The sequence below is a fragment of the Bubalus bubalis genome, chromosome 8 (genome assembly GCF_019923935.1).
Source record: "Bubalus bubalis isolate 160015118507 breed Murrah chromosome 8, NDDB_SH_1, whole genome shotgun sequence".
Taxonomy (NCBI): domain Eukaryota; kingdom Metazoa; phylum Chordata; class Mammalia; order Artiodactyla; family Bovidae; genus Bubalus; species Bubalus bubalis.
The window spans coordinates 59,223,831-59,239,947 of record NC_059164.1 but is presented as its reverse complement, the minus strand read 5'-3'; the positions used below and the strand labels follow the sequence as shown (position 1 = coordinate 59,239,947).

General features: G+C 39.6%; 1 protein-coding gene across 5 annotated transcripts; it reads right to left on the bottom strand.

Annotated features, from left to right (window-relative positions):
* Positions 1 to 8,068: 8,068 nt before the first annotated feature.
* On the bottom strand, positions 8,069 to 16,064 carry THAP5 (THAP domain containing 5). 5 transcript variants are annotated; one of them, XM_045166409.1, is made up of 4 exons: positions 15,794 to 16,028; positions 12,320 to 12,521; positions 11,114 to 11,821; positions 8,069 to 8,270 (listed from the first exon to the last, which is right to left on the bottom strand). In XM_045166409.1, exons 1-4 carry the CDS (start codon positions 15,871 to 15,873, stop codon positions 8,265 to 8,267), a joined length of 996 nt encoding a protein of 331 aa, XP_045022344.1. In that variant the 5' UTR covers positions 15,874 to 16,028; the 3' UTR covers positions 8,069 to 8,264. The 5 variants fall into 5 exon arrangements, with proteins under 5 accessions (XP_045022344.1, XP_045022342.1, XP_045022340.1 ...); XM_045166408.1 differs by lacking the exon at positions 8,069 to 8,270 and adding an exon at positions 10,173 to 10,295; XM_045166407.1 differs by lacking the exon at positions 8,069 to 8,270 and having other exon boundaries at positions 9,341 to 11,821; positions 15,934 to 16,064.
* Between the last annotated feature and the right edge of the window lie 53 nt (positions 16,065 to 16,117).

The window sequence follows — 16,117 nt, the reverse complement described above, 5'->3', positions numbered from 1 at the left end:
CAGAGTGGTTCCAAATAGGAAAAGGAGTATGTCAAGGCTGTATATTGTCACCCTGCTTATTTAACTTAGATGCAGAGTACATCATGAGAAACGCTGGGCTGGAGGAAGCACAAGCTGGAATCAAGATTGCCAGGAGAAATATCAATAACCTCAGATATGCAGATGACACCACCCTTATGGCAGAAAGTGAAGAAGAACTAAAAACCTCTTGATGAAAGTGAAAGAGGAGAGAGAAAAAGTTTGCTTAAAGCTCAACATTCAGAAACTAAGATCATGTCATCTGGTTCCGTCACTTCAGTTCAGTTCAGTGGCTCAGTTGTGTCCGACTCTTTGTGACCCCATGAACTGCAGCATACCAGGCTTTCCTGTCCATCACCAACTCCCGGAGTTCACCCAAACTCATGTCCATCGAGTCGGTATGCCATCCAGCCATCTCATCCTCTGTCGTCCCCTTCTCCTCCTGCCCCCAATCCCTCTCAGCATCAGAGTCTTTTCCAATGAGTCATCACTTCATGGCAAATAGATGGGGAAACAGTGGCTGGCTTTATTTTTCTGGGCTCCAAAATCACTGCAGATGGTGACTGCAGACATGAAATTAAAAGACGCTTACTCCTTGGAAGGAAAGTATGACCAACCTAGATAGCATATTAAAAAGCAGAGACATTACTTTGCCAACAAAGGCCCATCTAATCAAGGCTATGCTTTTTCCAGTGGTCATGTATGGATGTGAGAGTTGGACTATAAAGAAAGCTGAGCTCTGAAGAATTGATGCTTTTGAACTGTGGTGTTGAAGAAGACTCTTAAGACTCCCTTAGACTGCAAGGAGATCCAACGAGTCCATCTTAAAGGAGATCAGTTCTGGGTGTTCATTGGAAGGACTGATGTTGAAGCTGAAACTCGAATACTTTGGCCACCTGATGCGAAGAGCTGACTCATTTGAAAAGACCCTGATGCTGGGAAAGACTGAGGGCAAGAGGAGAGGGGACAACAGAGGGTGAGGTGGTGGGATGGCATCACCGACTCGATGAACATGGGTTTGGGTGGACCCGGGAGTTGGTGATGGACAGGAGGCCTGGCGTCCTGCAGTTCATGGGGTTGCAAAGAGTCGGACACAACTGATTGACTGAACTGAACTGAACTGATCTGCATTGTCCTTTTGAGTGAGTTTGTTTCCCGGAACGTGTGGCTAGAGCAATGTGCCAAGATACAATGGCCTAATCTTTGCTATACATTTTGCATCAATATTTGTCTGATTTGTATGTAGTTTTCCCTGTACTTAGTATTTTGTCACCTCTAAATGCTACCTTAGATATGTAAGTTTCCTCTGATGTTCAACACATTATTCTATCAAATTTCATCTCTGTCTTTGAGCTATCTGACCTATTCCAGTTTGGATGGGTGGCTCTCTAGGTCTGTAGTCCAGTTGTCACGTTGGAACTGCCCTTCACCAACAACTTGGGATTTCAGTTGAGTGAAAAATTGTCATCTAGGAAACCATTCTAGATTTGATTTTCTTTTATGGCCTAATTTCCCTAGGATGCATTTTCCAATGTCTTCCTTGGAAAGAGTACAGAGGAGGCAATATTTTGAGATTTTTGATATAAAATTGAGAGGGTAACAGGCAGGAAGGCCAGAGGTCTCCAAACAGAGGAAATAGGCTGCAAGTGTCAGACATTTTTTATCTCTCTCTTTAGCAGCAGGAGGAAACAAACAAATGTTCAAGAGTTTTTCCCCTTCTCTATACAAATTTAAAAAGAGGTTTCCCTTAAAATTCTGCGTTGCCATGATGACACCTGGCTCCACCAGAACTTAACTTTTCTCAAACCTTGAGCTAACCAATGCGTTTTTCTTATGGAAAAGTTTGTCTTAAGCCATGTTAATGAACTGTGTATTTGCCCTAGACTGTGTCTTCAAGTCAGTTCCACCTAAGATTCAGAACTAACTTGACAAACCAGTATGTTTTACTCATACATTGTTCTCCTAATCTATGTTAATGAAACTCTATATTTACTTGGAAATCTGCCTTTCTTCAAGATTCATGTCAACTGCTTTATGGCCTGGGATAACTCACCTGGTGCTAATGTTATCTCAAAATGCATGTTGTGGGTGAGGGGCCTGGTGCCACTCAGTTTTGAGTTTTGAGACATCTCCTTTCTATAATTAACAGCTTGCTAGTAGCTATGTAACATTCGGCTAAAGACTAGCAGGGAGGCACTCTCTCTGCCCCCTTCTGATGTCTACGTCAGAAGCTTTCTCTATCTCTTTTATACTTTAAAGAAAAAATTATTATACAAAAGCTTTGAGCCATCAAGCCTCATCTCTGGCTCCGGATTGAATTCTTCTCCTCTGGAGGCCAAGAATACCAGCATCTTCGTGGTTTAGCAATGACCTTTCATTTTGGGGGATCATCTGGGATTCTTCAGGACAAGGTAAGGATGCTTGGAGCTCTAGTTCTTTGTTTTCCTAGCAAACACGTTTTCTGCTGTACTTTACTAACTTTACTAGCCAGGCTTCAGCAATATGTGAACCGTGAACTTCCAGATGTTCAAGCTGGTTTTAGAAAAGGCAGAGGAACCAGAGATCAAATTGCCAAAATCCACTGGATCATGGAAAAAGCAAGAGAGTTCCAGAAAAACATCTATTTCTGCTTTATTGACTATGCCAAAGCCTTTGACTATGTGGATCACAATAAACTGTGGAAAATTCTGAGAGATGGGAATACCAGACCACCTGACCTGCCTCTTGAGAAACCTATATGCAGGTCAGGAAGCAACAGTTAGAACTGGACATGGAACAACAGACTGGTTCCAAATAGGAAAAGGAGTACTTTAAGGCTGTATATTGTCACCCTGCTTATTTAACTTATATGCAGAGTATATCATGAGAAACGCTGGTCTGGAAGAAGCACAAGCTGGAATCAAGATGGTGGGGAGAAATAGCAACAACCTCAGATATGCAGATGACACCACCCTTATGGCAGAAAGTGAAGAGGAACTAAAAAGCCTCTTGATGAAAGTGAAAGAGGAGAGTGAAAAAGTTGGCTTAAAGCTCAACATTCAGAAAACGAAGATCATGGCATCTGGTCCCATCACTTCATGGGAAATAGATGGGGAAACAGTGGAAAGAGTGTCAGACTTTATGTTTTTGGGCTCCAAAATCACTGCAGATGGTGGCTGCAGCCATGAAATTAAAAGATGCTTACTCATTGGAAGGAAAGTTATGACCAACCTAGATAGCATATTCAAAAGCAGAGACATTACTTTGCTGACAAAATCTGTCTAGTCAGGGCTATGGTTTTTCCAGTAGTCATATATGGATGTGAGAGTTGGACTATAAAGAAAGCTGAACACTGAAGAATTGATGCTTTTGAACTGGGGTGTTGGAGAAGACTTGAGAGTCCCTTGGACTGCAAGGAGATCCAACCAGTCCATTCTAAAGGAGATCAGCCCTAGGTGTTCTTTGGAAGGAATGATGCTGAAGCTGAAACTCCAGTACTTTGGCCACCTCATGCGAAGAGTTGACGCATTGGAAAAGACTCTGATGCTGGGAGGGATTGGGGGCAGGAGGAAAAGGGGATGACAGAGGATGAGATGGCTGGATGGCATCACCGACTCAATGGACGTGAGTTTGAGTGAACTCTGGGAGATGGTGATGGACAGGGAGGCCTGGCGTGCTGCGATTCATGGGGTCACAAAGAGTGGGACATGACTGAGCAACTAAACTGAACTGAACTGAACCGAGTGACTGAACTAACTCTAAGGTGTGCTAGTGTGAATGAATGACACGTCCTGGGCGAGGCAAGTGAGGAGCCCTGCTCTGCTGTTTTGAATGAGATGCCTCGTAATTACTGAAGGCAGCTTCAAAAAGGGGCGCCTCATTGGGGGTTTATACCGACCTGCCAATGCCAAGGACATCCAACCTCCCTGTGAGGGGAGCAACCAGAAATGGACAAAGCATGTGGACCAATTGTCTGACAATTTCAAAACTTCTTGGGAATTAGAACTACTAACCTCATCTGTCAGATCACAGATTTTCAAGGGAGTTGCTGTCCATGATGTTACTGTGTACTGTCACTTATGTCCCAAACTTGGATTGGTAGTCAGGAAGAGCCCAGCCTTACTAAGAATCCAAAGTTCAGAAGCTAGATGGAGCTCAAGCTCCAAGAGCGTCTCTCAGGTTAAAGGTTACTCAGATAGGAAGTACAGCAGGCTTCTTCCTTTGGTAACACTAGCTTTTAGTGGGACCAGAGGAGGCTCTCCAGTAACTTTTGTCCCAACTACTCAAATATTCTTTCTGTGGAATCTGTGGGAATGAACTGAAGGACTGGGCCTAATAACTCAAGGAAAAATATCACTTTTTCCTCACTGGCCAGCCCTTCACCATCTCTTTTGCTATCACTTATACTCATGTGGTGACGCTTGGAAGTAACATTGTGGTTTTATGTTTATATCAGACTTATTGTGATCAGGAATATACTCAGGGTCATACACTGGCACTCAGGTGACGAATGTTTTCCCCAGTGATCTTAGCTTGGGAAGCATTCTGGAAGGTTACTTTGATTGCACCCTGCGTGACATGAGAGGCAAGCAAGTTTTTAATGGTGAGAAACTGGACACTGGTCTGGGACGCCATCAGGTCTACCCCTGGTGCATCTCCACCCCATCTTGATCGTAGAGCCGGGAATTTCTCTGGGAATAGAGAAGTGGGCCAGTCTGTTATTACAGCTCAAGGAGAGACATGAAACTGGAATGTGCTAGCAAGTGGGAAAATGATATGCAAAAATGTCATCCTCATTTGGCTCTTATTTTACTGCTGCAGAGAACTAAAGAAGTTTGTGACCTGCTCCCCTCTACCCCATTCCACCCCGCTTTAGCCACTTACTAAAAAGGGAAATTGCCCCTTTTCAGACAGTTAGTGAGGAGGGGCTATTCTTCTGCCTAGCACAGAGCCTAACTTCAAATCCAAGTTTGCATGCTCAGTCACTTCAGTTGTGTATGACTCTTCGTGACACCATGGACTGTAGTTCCCCAGGCTGGTCAGTTCATGGGATTCTCTAGGCAAGAATACTGGAGTGGGTTATCATTTCCTTCTTTAGTTACTTTAATAAGCCTAACAGTATTCTGTCATTTCAACTAAAATATGTAACTTTAAATTCTGAAACATTTTAAAAAATAGTAGACCTGTACCTATTATTTGTCAGTAACAAAATTTGTCATCTTTATTCAGCTCCTCACTTTTCTCTTTTAAAGGAATAACACATAAGCTCTCTCCACCGTCACCCCTTCTTGCCTCCTGAGAAGTAATCATTATCCTGAAGTTGGTGTGTTTCTTTTATGCAGGAATGTAAACATAAGCAGCATGCTATTGTTTTGTGTATTTTAAAAATTTAATTAAGTAGTAGACTGTTCCCTGGGTTGGTAAGATCCCCTGGAGGAGGACATGGCAACCCATTCCAGTATTCTTGCCTGGAGAATTCCTATGGACACAGGAGCCTGGTGGGGTAGTCCACCAGGTCGCATGATTTGGAGACAACTGAGAGACTAAGCACAGCACAGCACAGCACAGCACAGCACACAGTAGACTGTTGCCAGACGTTTTGCAATTTACCTTTTTCACATAATTTGGGTATTTAGTCATGTTGGTACATGTACATGTAGTTCATTCAACTACTACTGTATTAACAGTCTATTTTGGTTTATAGAGATGTTTCGGATTTTTTTCTTTTTCAGAGAAGCATGAGATGGGATCCTCACCTTGGGAGAGTAGGAAGGGGTAGTAGGATGGGAAGGGAGCAGTGTGAGGAAGAATCAGACTGGACATATGAACTCACTTGAGAAATACAATAATGCTGCTGGGTCCAATTGGGGTTTCTGGATATGAATGTGGAATTAAGCCTGTCCATTGGTATGATATTCTCCAGCTAAGTCTAACTACTCTGAAGTAGAAAAAGGCAGACAGGTATTTGAGTTCAACGAGATGGAGTTTAGGCAAGTGAGAACAGTAGACAGGGGATCAATATTGTTTAAGGTTTTACTGGTGAGCAGTTATGATGGTTCACAGCATCAGAGTAAGGATGGAGGTGAATACAGAAGGGGGATAGTGTTGGTTATCTATTGCTACCTGTAACAGTTAATATGTCAACTTGGCTGGGCCAAAGTGCCCAGATATTTGGTTAGATGTTATTCTGGGTCTATCTGTGAGTGTTTCTGAATGAGATTAACATTTGAATGAGTGGACCGAGTAAAGTAGATTGCCCTCCCTAATATAGGTAGGCCTCATCCCTTGGTGGTTCAGATGGTAAAGAATCTGCCTGCAATGTGGGAGACCTGGGTTCGATCCTTTGGTTGGAAGATCCCCTGGAGAAGGGCATGGCAACCCACTCTGGTATTCTTCCCTGGAGAATCCAGGGGACAGAGGAGCCTGGTGGGCTACAGTCCATACGGTTGCAAAGTCAGACATGACTGAGCAACTAAGCACAGCACAGAAGAGTAAGGCAGAATTTACTCTTACCCTGCCTTTGAATTGGGACATTGACTATCCTTCCTTCAAACTCAAACCCAGACTAGAACTTATACAATCAGGTCTCCCAGTTCTTAGGCCTTCAGATTTGAACTAGAACTACACCTTGGGCTCTTCTGAGTCTTCAGCTCACCAGCTGCAGATCTGGGAAATTGTTTCTCTGGAAAACACATCCTAAAACACTTCCTAACAATCCACCCCAAAAGGAATTTAGGAAGAGCTCAGCTAAGAGATTGTCTCTGCTGCATTTGAAGCCTGGAGTGATGGGCTTGAGAATCAATTTCAAGGTGGCTTCTTCACTCCATGTCTGGTATCTCACTTTCCAGTTTTTCCATGTGACTTTGGTTTTTCCAGCATGATCTCAGGGTAATCACACATCTTACATGGCACCTGGTATTCTAAGAGGAAGCAAAAGCTCCAAAGAGGAAATGAAAGCTGTTAGGCCCATTACAGGCTGAGTTTGGAATTAGCAGTCACTTTTACTGTACTCTTATCAATCAAAGCAGCCACACTCTTCCAGAAAAAGGTAGAGAAATAAACTCTACCTCTTGATAATGGAGTGGCAAGGTCACACTGTGGAGAATATAGGATGAGAGATATTCTGCAGCCATATTTGGAAAATATAATCTACTGCAGGGATGATGGGCCATGGAAAAGGGTTGGTTACAATGTAAGCTGTTCCAATAACTATGCTAAAGAACAGAAGCTGGTGGTCAGAATGAAGAGCTTGAAGCGGACAATTTTCAAAGCGGATGCAAGTACTGGAAATGACAAAGGTCTACCACTTACCATGGAAATGAGGTGGCTGAGAAGGAATGGAGAAAAAGTTCACTGGAGATGAGGTGGTCAAGCAACCAAAAAATCAGAGGGTGGTGAATAGGTTAAAAATGCTAATTCAAACAGGCCATTCCTTGAAGAAAGTTTCTCTAACACAGATGCATCTTGGTCAATATCTCTACCCTCACCCTTCTCTATAGCTTTTTCCCTGACAGCTGTGTTTTAACCCACTCACTCATCCACAGAAAAACAGTGTAATCTAAAAAAGAAGAAAGCATGTACTTGAACACCAAATTAGTTGACAGAATTGTTCAATTTAGCTAGTAATAGAAAAATTCATCTGCACATCAATATTCCAACTCTCAATGCATGACTCATTTTTTTCAAGATCAAAAGTATGCAGAAAAATTTCCTGCTTGATGTTTAGATCAATGCCATGTATTATTTATGATGAAATCTTTTTAAATGACTTACCAATCTCCCTGAAGTGTAGGCATAAAGATACACAGCTTCCTTAGACTTAATATCCTTTCTAATTATCTGGGATAGAAAGGAGGAAATAGTTTGTGGTGGGGATAGCCTTCTACAACAAAAATCAATTAATAGGTGGCATAGCACATAACTGGTAAATTGTACTGTACACTGGAAACACAGAATGTTTCAAAGACTATATGAAGATCAATATCCTTCCCTAAACATTCTCAAGGTATGAAGGACATATTTGTTAAAAAGGTTCTTTATTTTAAATAATAAGAAATTCTAAGTAGGCAAATTCAGAATATTCATCCAAACCTTTATTGAGTGAATATTACATTGTCAATGAAACAAAAGTGAAGATGAGCCCTGGCTATGAAGCCAGGGATGCTCTCTCTTGTCTGCTTTTACTTCTTACTTCATCACATTACCTTCCCCCATCCCATGTTAACACGTCTCTTTGATCCTTAAAAGCTGTCCTTTCATTTATTCAATTAACACTAGAATTAAAAAAAAAGCATAGTCAAGTCGAACAGAAAGCCATATCATGATATAAAAAAAGGATAAACAAAAGTAACTATACTCCAATAAAAATTAATTTAAAAAACGTGTAAGTACTGCTACAGTGTTATAATACAAACCCTGTAGAAACAAAGAAAAAACCATTTTGATTGGTAAAAGGGATGATATTCCCACAAAGTTGGAATGTAATTTTAACTGGTTGAATTTAAAGAATAAAATAAACAGAAAGACAAAGTCAGCATGTTTGAGAAATGCTAAGAATTCGAGTATGGCTAGAACACAGGATGAACAGAATCACAGAGGATAATATACATGATGGAAACAAGTTGTGCTTTATTCTGTAGGTATTAAAGGGTGATTACTGATTTCTGAGCTAGGAAAGTTAAGTGGTACACAAGTGATACAGCTAGATGTATAGTTCAGGTAAAAAACTTAACAGTAGACTCCAGAAGATACAAAAGCAGGAGATCCAAAATATAGGTACTATTAGTTAAGAAGTTCCTATAATAATCCAACTAAGAAATAAAATTGGTCAAAACCCCCAAATAAAATTTAACAGTTAACTGAGTTAGGTTGGAACATTCTGAACTGAATATACAAGTCAAGAGTATCTTAGATACTTGTAATATAGTAGTTTAAAGAAATACAACTAGTTTAAATTATTCCTGCTGCTGCTGCTAAGTCGCTTCAGTTGTGTCTGATATCTGTGCGACCCCATAGATGGTAGCCACCAGGCTCCCCCATCCCTGGGATACTCCAGGCAAGAACACTGGAATGAGTTGCTATTTCCTTCTTCAATGCATGAAAGTGAAAAGTGAAAGTGAAGTTGCTCAGTTGTGTCAGACTCTTAATGACCCCATGGACTGGAGCCCACCAGGCTCCTCCGTCCATGGGATTTTCCAGGCAAGAGTACTGGAGTGGGGTACCACTGCCTTCTCCGAAATTATTCCTGAGTAAACTATAAATAGAAAATAACTATAATGTACACTTTATAATGACTTAAAAGGGCTATTTACATTTAGAGTATGTATTTTAAATATTATCAAAATGGAACTTAATATATCAACTTTATTAATTATATGTACATAATTTATACAAAAATGTTAAGGATTTTTCCTCCCATGGTTATAAGGACACCTCTGATTAACTTTTTTATAATTAGCTAATACACATTCATATAATGCTAATTAATCTTATTAGCCTAAAAAACTAAGTGAAATATAACCCCAAATAATCACCATCCATTTAGAAAAACAGCAACTCCATGGGCTGTAGCCTCTCAGGCTACTCTGCCCAAGGAATTTTTTAGGCAAGAATACTGGAGTGGGTTGCCATTTCTTACTTCAGGGGACCCTTCCAACCCAGGGATTAACCTGCATCTCCTGCATTGGCAGGCAGATTCTTTATCATTGCACCACTTGGAAAGCCATGGTCATCACCACCTATCTATAATTTATTTTAATAAAATACATGTAAGTGGGAAGGTATAATAAGAAGTATTATTCTATTCTGGAATTTTAAAATGAGACATGCACACGTTTAAAGGTTATACATTTTAAATAGATACAAACTGTTAATTCTTAAAAAATTAACCTCATTGAAATTTTTGGTTTATAAAAATAACTTTAATTGCAGGGTGTCAATTCAAATAACTGTGTATTATGATGGTCAGCTACATATAAGATACATATTCTTTCAAGTTTAAAGTACCTCTCCTAAGAACTAGGCTAATGGTTGATTCCTTATTTTAGTTCAACTGGAATAAAACCTAACAAGAGTATTTTCTGGTAAAATACAAAAAATATTAGTTGCTTAGTCATGTCCAACTCTTTGTGACCCCACGGACTGCAGACCTCCAGGCTCTTCTATTCATGGGATTCTCCAGGCAAGAATACTGGAGTGGGTTGCCATTCCCTTCTCCAGGGGATCTTCCCGACCCAGGTATCAAACCTGGCTCTCCTGCATTGCAGGTGGATTCTTTACTGCTCGAGCCATCAGGGAAGCTGTATAATACAAAAAATTATAGCCCAAAGGTCAAGCAACACAGAATTTAATACATATTGAGAAGAACCTAACAGGTAATAGTAGAAAATTCTAGCCAGCATCTACTTTTGTGCAAGATTATCATACAGAAAACTTGTTCTATTACAAGTATTTTCTAGAAAGGGAAGAAACTAAAAAGAAACAACTATGTAAGAGATCTAGTTCAGTGCCCTTCTTCTACAAATAAAGAGACTGGGACTCAATCTTAAGTAACTTGTCCAAGACACATCTCAATGGTAGAATCAGGACTGATTCTGGAACCTGACTTCTATTCTGGGCTCTTGCTTACCATATCTGTGTTCTTTCATTTTATGACTGAATCATATTACTTATTCACTAAGTTTTTACTTTAAATTTGGAAAATTAACAAGCATTGAAATGTCATCTACTCAATAACTCTCGAGTTGTTTTTCAAAAAATGAGCATAATAAGAATAGGATGCAGTTCATAACATTAGAGCACTTGCTTGGCTTAAGGTTAAGAACTTTACACAGGAAAAAGTTCACTTCACACAGAATTTGGTTTGGCTAACAGAAACCTTACATTAAAGTCACAAACTTGGAAACCTCTTAATCTATATCATAGTAACTTCATATGTTGTAAAATGGTTTTCTATAATCTTGACATTTTCTTCCGATAGCCAGTTTTCCTGTTTTAGCTGCCTTATAAGAGCTTCCAAAGACTTCAATCTCCCTAGAGTTTGTTGTTCCTGTAACTCAAGGAGAGTTATCTTTGAATGTAGTTTAGACACTTTCTGCCAAAGATGTTCCTTACTTACATCTTGTCTGCAGTAAGAATGCTCAATCTGTAAAACTTCTGTCTCATAGTCTACATCCTTATATGAGTCTTCAATGTCTATATCTTCCATTTCCACTGTTTCTTTGGGGGCAGGTATAAAAGAATTAATTGCAGGTTTGGAATTTTCTGTAGGTACAAAAATGGCAATAACGGATTCTTTATCTGTGTTTAATTCTTCAACTGTTTGAGTAACTGTGCTGAGTATGAATGGATTTTCCTGTGCTGACTTAACTTCCACAGAATTATTTGTAAAGTGTGGGTTAGCAAGATGATTAGTAGTTATTTCAATCACTTCTTGGGTTTCTAAAGGCTGCTGAATGCCCTCTGAACTTGCAGTTGTCAAAGTAATAGTTGTAGAACTTAGATTCTCAAATGATGTGTGAAAACCACCTATTCCCATGTCTTGGTTAACTGATGTTTCCAATGTAGATTCTGGTTTTCTGGTACCTTGTTTAACTAGACTAAGAGTTAATATGTTATTTTGCACACTTTCTGCTTTTGGATCTGGTGGTTTTACCAAGGCAGATGATTCAAGTAATTCTGTATGTTCAGGGAGGAGATCTGTATTAACTGGATGCTTCTTTGGCTCATTTGATGCAAAGGATTCTTCTGACTTGGCTTTTAGGCATACTTCTTTCTCACTTTTCAATTTTTTCTTCTGAGATTTTTTTTTGGAAGGATCTTTCTCCTATAAAATAACATTTTCAAATTCTAAAAAAGATGTCCTTACTAGGCTTTATCCTCTTATTAGTTAGTGCTGACCATTTCCATACAACTTTGAGTAGTATACTGACCAAACAAATTTATTCAGTTAAAAAATGTTTTCAGTATGTAACAGCTCAAAATATATGTGAAAGCATTTTTAAAAAAAATGATGCATAATCAATATATAAAGAAAAATCTCAGATCATTCACAAGACTAGTAAAAAAATCTTAGATCATTAATTTACATTAAAAACTTAACCTGATAATTTACGTATGTGTTATCTTTGGCTCCTCTTAAGCTATGCTTCAAAATCGTTTATTAAAAAATTATCACTTTCAGTAAAAGTACACATTAGTTTTCCTTTCTCAAGTATGTGTTTTCCCAACAGTTATTTTTCACTCTCCTCCCCCTTCCTGACTACCTGCCACCCTGCAATCTGCCACCATACTCAGCATTAGCCCCTTCTCCCCTACTCCCTGCCTCCAATACCTGATTGTCTTCAGGCAAAGAAAATATTGTTGGAATTGCAGTTTGTTTCAAATAGCGAATACCCCATCTGATGTCAAGAGAGTCAGGAGTAAAATGGTCACTACACAGGAACTGGTATTTACTTGGAACCCATGAATCTCGTTTCATATTCTTTAACCATTTTTCAAGTCTTTCTTTGTCATGTAGAGGAAACCTGAAATTAAAAAAAGGAAAACTTTGCTATATTTTAACAATAATGCCAGACTCCGGGCCTGTATATACAGGTAACCCAAGGGCCACAAAGACAAGACAACCGTTCCTACCATACAACAGCATCTTCATGACAACCACTGCCATATCACCTCTGCAGCAAAGAAAGCTAAGATATGAGGTGTGCAGCCAAAGCTTTTGTCTGAGAAGTATAACTCAGGGTCCCTTCAAGTAAAACATATATGTTACTACAAAGGATAAAATCTATTCATATTTTCTATGGATTATGTTTCTTTTTCATTCTGTTGTATAGTCTGTAGAACTAGTGAAGAGTTTTGTTAACTAAAAAGTTCTATTCAAATATTCTTCATAGTAATATAACAAATCAAACCATTTCCTGTCTATAAGAAGCATTAAACCTAAGGCTTTTATATTAATATTTTAAAAATAAGGAGATGTTAATTCAAAAAATGGTTTAGCTAACATAAAAGGAATACTATATCTTATAAAACTAATATTCCATTCTCTTTACTGGAATCAGCCTCAATTCCAACCATCTATAACGTAGTCCAACATTTCTAGTCTTCTTTAGCTAGTGGTTTGGGAACTCTAAAATTCAAGTATTCAAGTTCTGAAAGAGAACTAAACATGTTAAGAGGGCAGACTCATATTTTATAATAGGAAACACATCGAAAAGACAAAGAAAGGCAAGAGAGTTCTTTATATATGTTGTTCCTGTACCAAATAGCCTGGATATTCAGAGTTGGCTCTAACACACTACATGTTTTAGGGTAAAATTTGGACTTGCTGCAGAATTTGACAGAAAACTTTATTCTACCAGTGTAAACAGGTCTGTATTAAACAACAGTGATTTATACTTCTTTTGAAGACTTTATAGGAACACAGTCCAAGACACATACTATATAATAATCTCCTATTTTTAAAAAGGAGTAACATAAAAGGTTCTCATACAAGAAGCAGCTGTTATACATTTCTCTCAATCACAACCATTTATGCTTTGTAGTAATAAGATCTTATAAAAAAATAAATATTGATAACATAGTAAGATGCCAGATGAAAAGAATCTGGGTGCTTTGTAGGAAATAATTTTTAACCCTGATATCGTTCCACAGAAAAATCATATTATCTGCTTTTGGAAGTTTTTTTTACCATTGATACAATATTCATACACAGTTTGAAAAGTTTTTAACCTTACATATATCAGTAACTTATATTATAAATATGATAAACGTAATGAGAAAAGGCATTTAGTGGCAAAAATAATTTTACTTTCAGAGGACTTAGAATAATCACTGGTATAAACTGAGCACTATATTCATTGAATTTCCTAATTAATATAAATTTATTTTGCAGCACGTGACAGTGTTAGTAAGAAAATTCTTCAAGTTGGATGCTATTAGGGGACTGAACACATGAAATTTTAAAAAGTCAATAAAAAGTTCCATTTCCAGTAAATTCACATTTTGAGGAATAAAAATCTATAATTGACTTTCTCTGGCCTTATTATTTTTCTCTCCTTAAAAATAGTAACTATGCAGTCTACAAGACTAAAGACGTCCTAGTGTGAGGTTATGAGCCCCCCAAATCCAAGGCCAAATAAATATGGGAAATATGGTATTAAGTTCAACATGATTCTTTGCTACAAACCTCCTCAGAGCCAGTGACATTCATATACCAGAGTATGTTTATCCCCGTAAAATATCTCTGCAACCTGTGGAAGGGCTTCAAGGAAGATAACTGTAGAAATATGGCACATAGTGCAAATCATTTGGAGTTATCAGTTTTTTGTTTTTTTCCATTAGGTAAGATAACGGAAAGCAGCTGAGTCATTACTGAACAATGAGCTTTAGGTCTAAAATCAAAAAAGCTTCACAAAATAGCTAGTGAAACTTCAAATTAACTTAAAGACACTCACATTAGAGCTAAATTATTTAGAATTCCATGGACAGACGAGCCTGATGGGCTACAGTCCACGGGTCACAAAGAGTTGGACACGACTGAGCAACAAACACTTTCACATAAGAAATAAAGGAAATTATAGAATAGTCTAAACACGTTGATTTTTCACAAACACGAAGCATGTTATGAATGCCAAGTGCTATTTTACGTTTTTAGACGTTACGTGTGAATTCGGTACTATTAACGTGTCCACTTTACAGATGGAAGGTCTTAGGTAGCAGGGTTAAATAATTAACAAGTCGTTCAGCTACAAAGTGATGGAGCCAGGATTTGAACCTAAATCTGGCTTTGGAGCCGGGTCTCTTACTAATAAGTAGTACACAATACTTCTTCCCTATCCAAGTAAAAATGAGTACTTTTGGGGTTCCTCAAAAAAATATTTCGTGGCTATAGTTATTGGGAATACATACAGTAATTTGGAATAAAGTGGAATATTCCCTACTTTTCCAGAGTTCGTTTTCTGCCACTTCACTTTTAGGAAAGTTAGGTCTAACAGGTATTAGGGCCCAAACAAATTTTTCGCTTTTACAAAATAAAAGCAATTGCTTCCTCGCTTAGAAAAGGCTTCCTAGGAACGCTCTACGTTGGGAGAGCGGGGAAAACCTGTTAGCCCTTACTTACCTGCTCCCTGTTCCAATGAAGAATTATCTAGAGCCCTGAGCAGGTGACAGATTATAATTCCGCCTCTGCCACAAAGCTTTCAAGGTATGTTACCTGATCTTTTCTGAAAAGCCTGTTTTCTCAGGAGAAAATGGAATAACATCTACGCGACCTAACTCACAGGAGGTGTAAGATAAACTTGGAGGGCACCATCCCATTCGGCACGTTTGATGCACCTGAAGTGATTCAGTTCAGTTCAGTCGCTCAGTCGTGTCCGACTCTTTGCGACCCCATGAATTGCAGCACGCCAGGCCTCCCTGTCCACTACCAACTCCCGGAGTTCACTCAAACTCACGTCCATTAGCGTTGTTCAGTGAAATGAGGTCAAGGGAGGTGGGGAAACACTCTGAAAACCAGAAGTATCGCTAAAATTTTACCGCTTAAAATGCCCTATTAACACCCCCAACAGACCCCTATGCCTCGCCACACGCCCAGCGTCCTCCCTAGAAATGTCAGAACATTTCCAGGTAGACTCAACTCGCGCCTTCGCGCCCTCCTCCTGCGCAGAAATCAAACACTCCCGGAGAACCCAGGACAAATTTGCAGAGCAGACAGGAGACGCCAAACTCTAACCCCAAACGCCACAGGACAGTGACCCAAAGGCAAGCTGAAGCTTCCGCGTTAGGGGCAACTTACGGGTAAAAACTAAGCTTCCGCTCTTTATTATTTCGTCCCCGGCGGTTCTTACAGCAAATCGCTGCGCAATAGCGGGGCATCCCTGCAGCGCTGCCACACAAGACCCCAGCCGCCAAGGGGCACAGGCGGGACTTCCTCACCGAGGCGGGGCTGGAGATCCTGGCTGCCCGAGGTATCGCGCCTGCGCCAGGCGGGGTGGAGTGGAAAGACTCGGCAACTCTGAACTCACTTCCGTTTCCGCCGGCTTCGGTTCGGGCCTTTCGGGGGTTGGAGCCGGAAGTGACGCATGGGCTGATCAGCAACAACAGTTTTCCACGTGCGCGT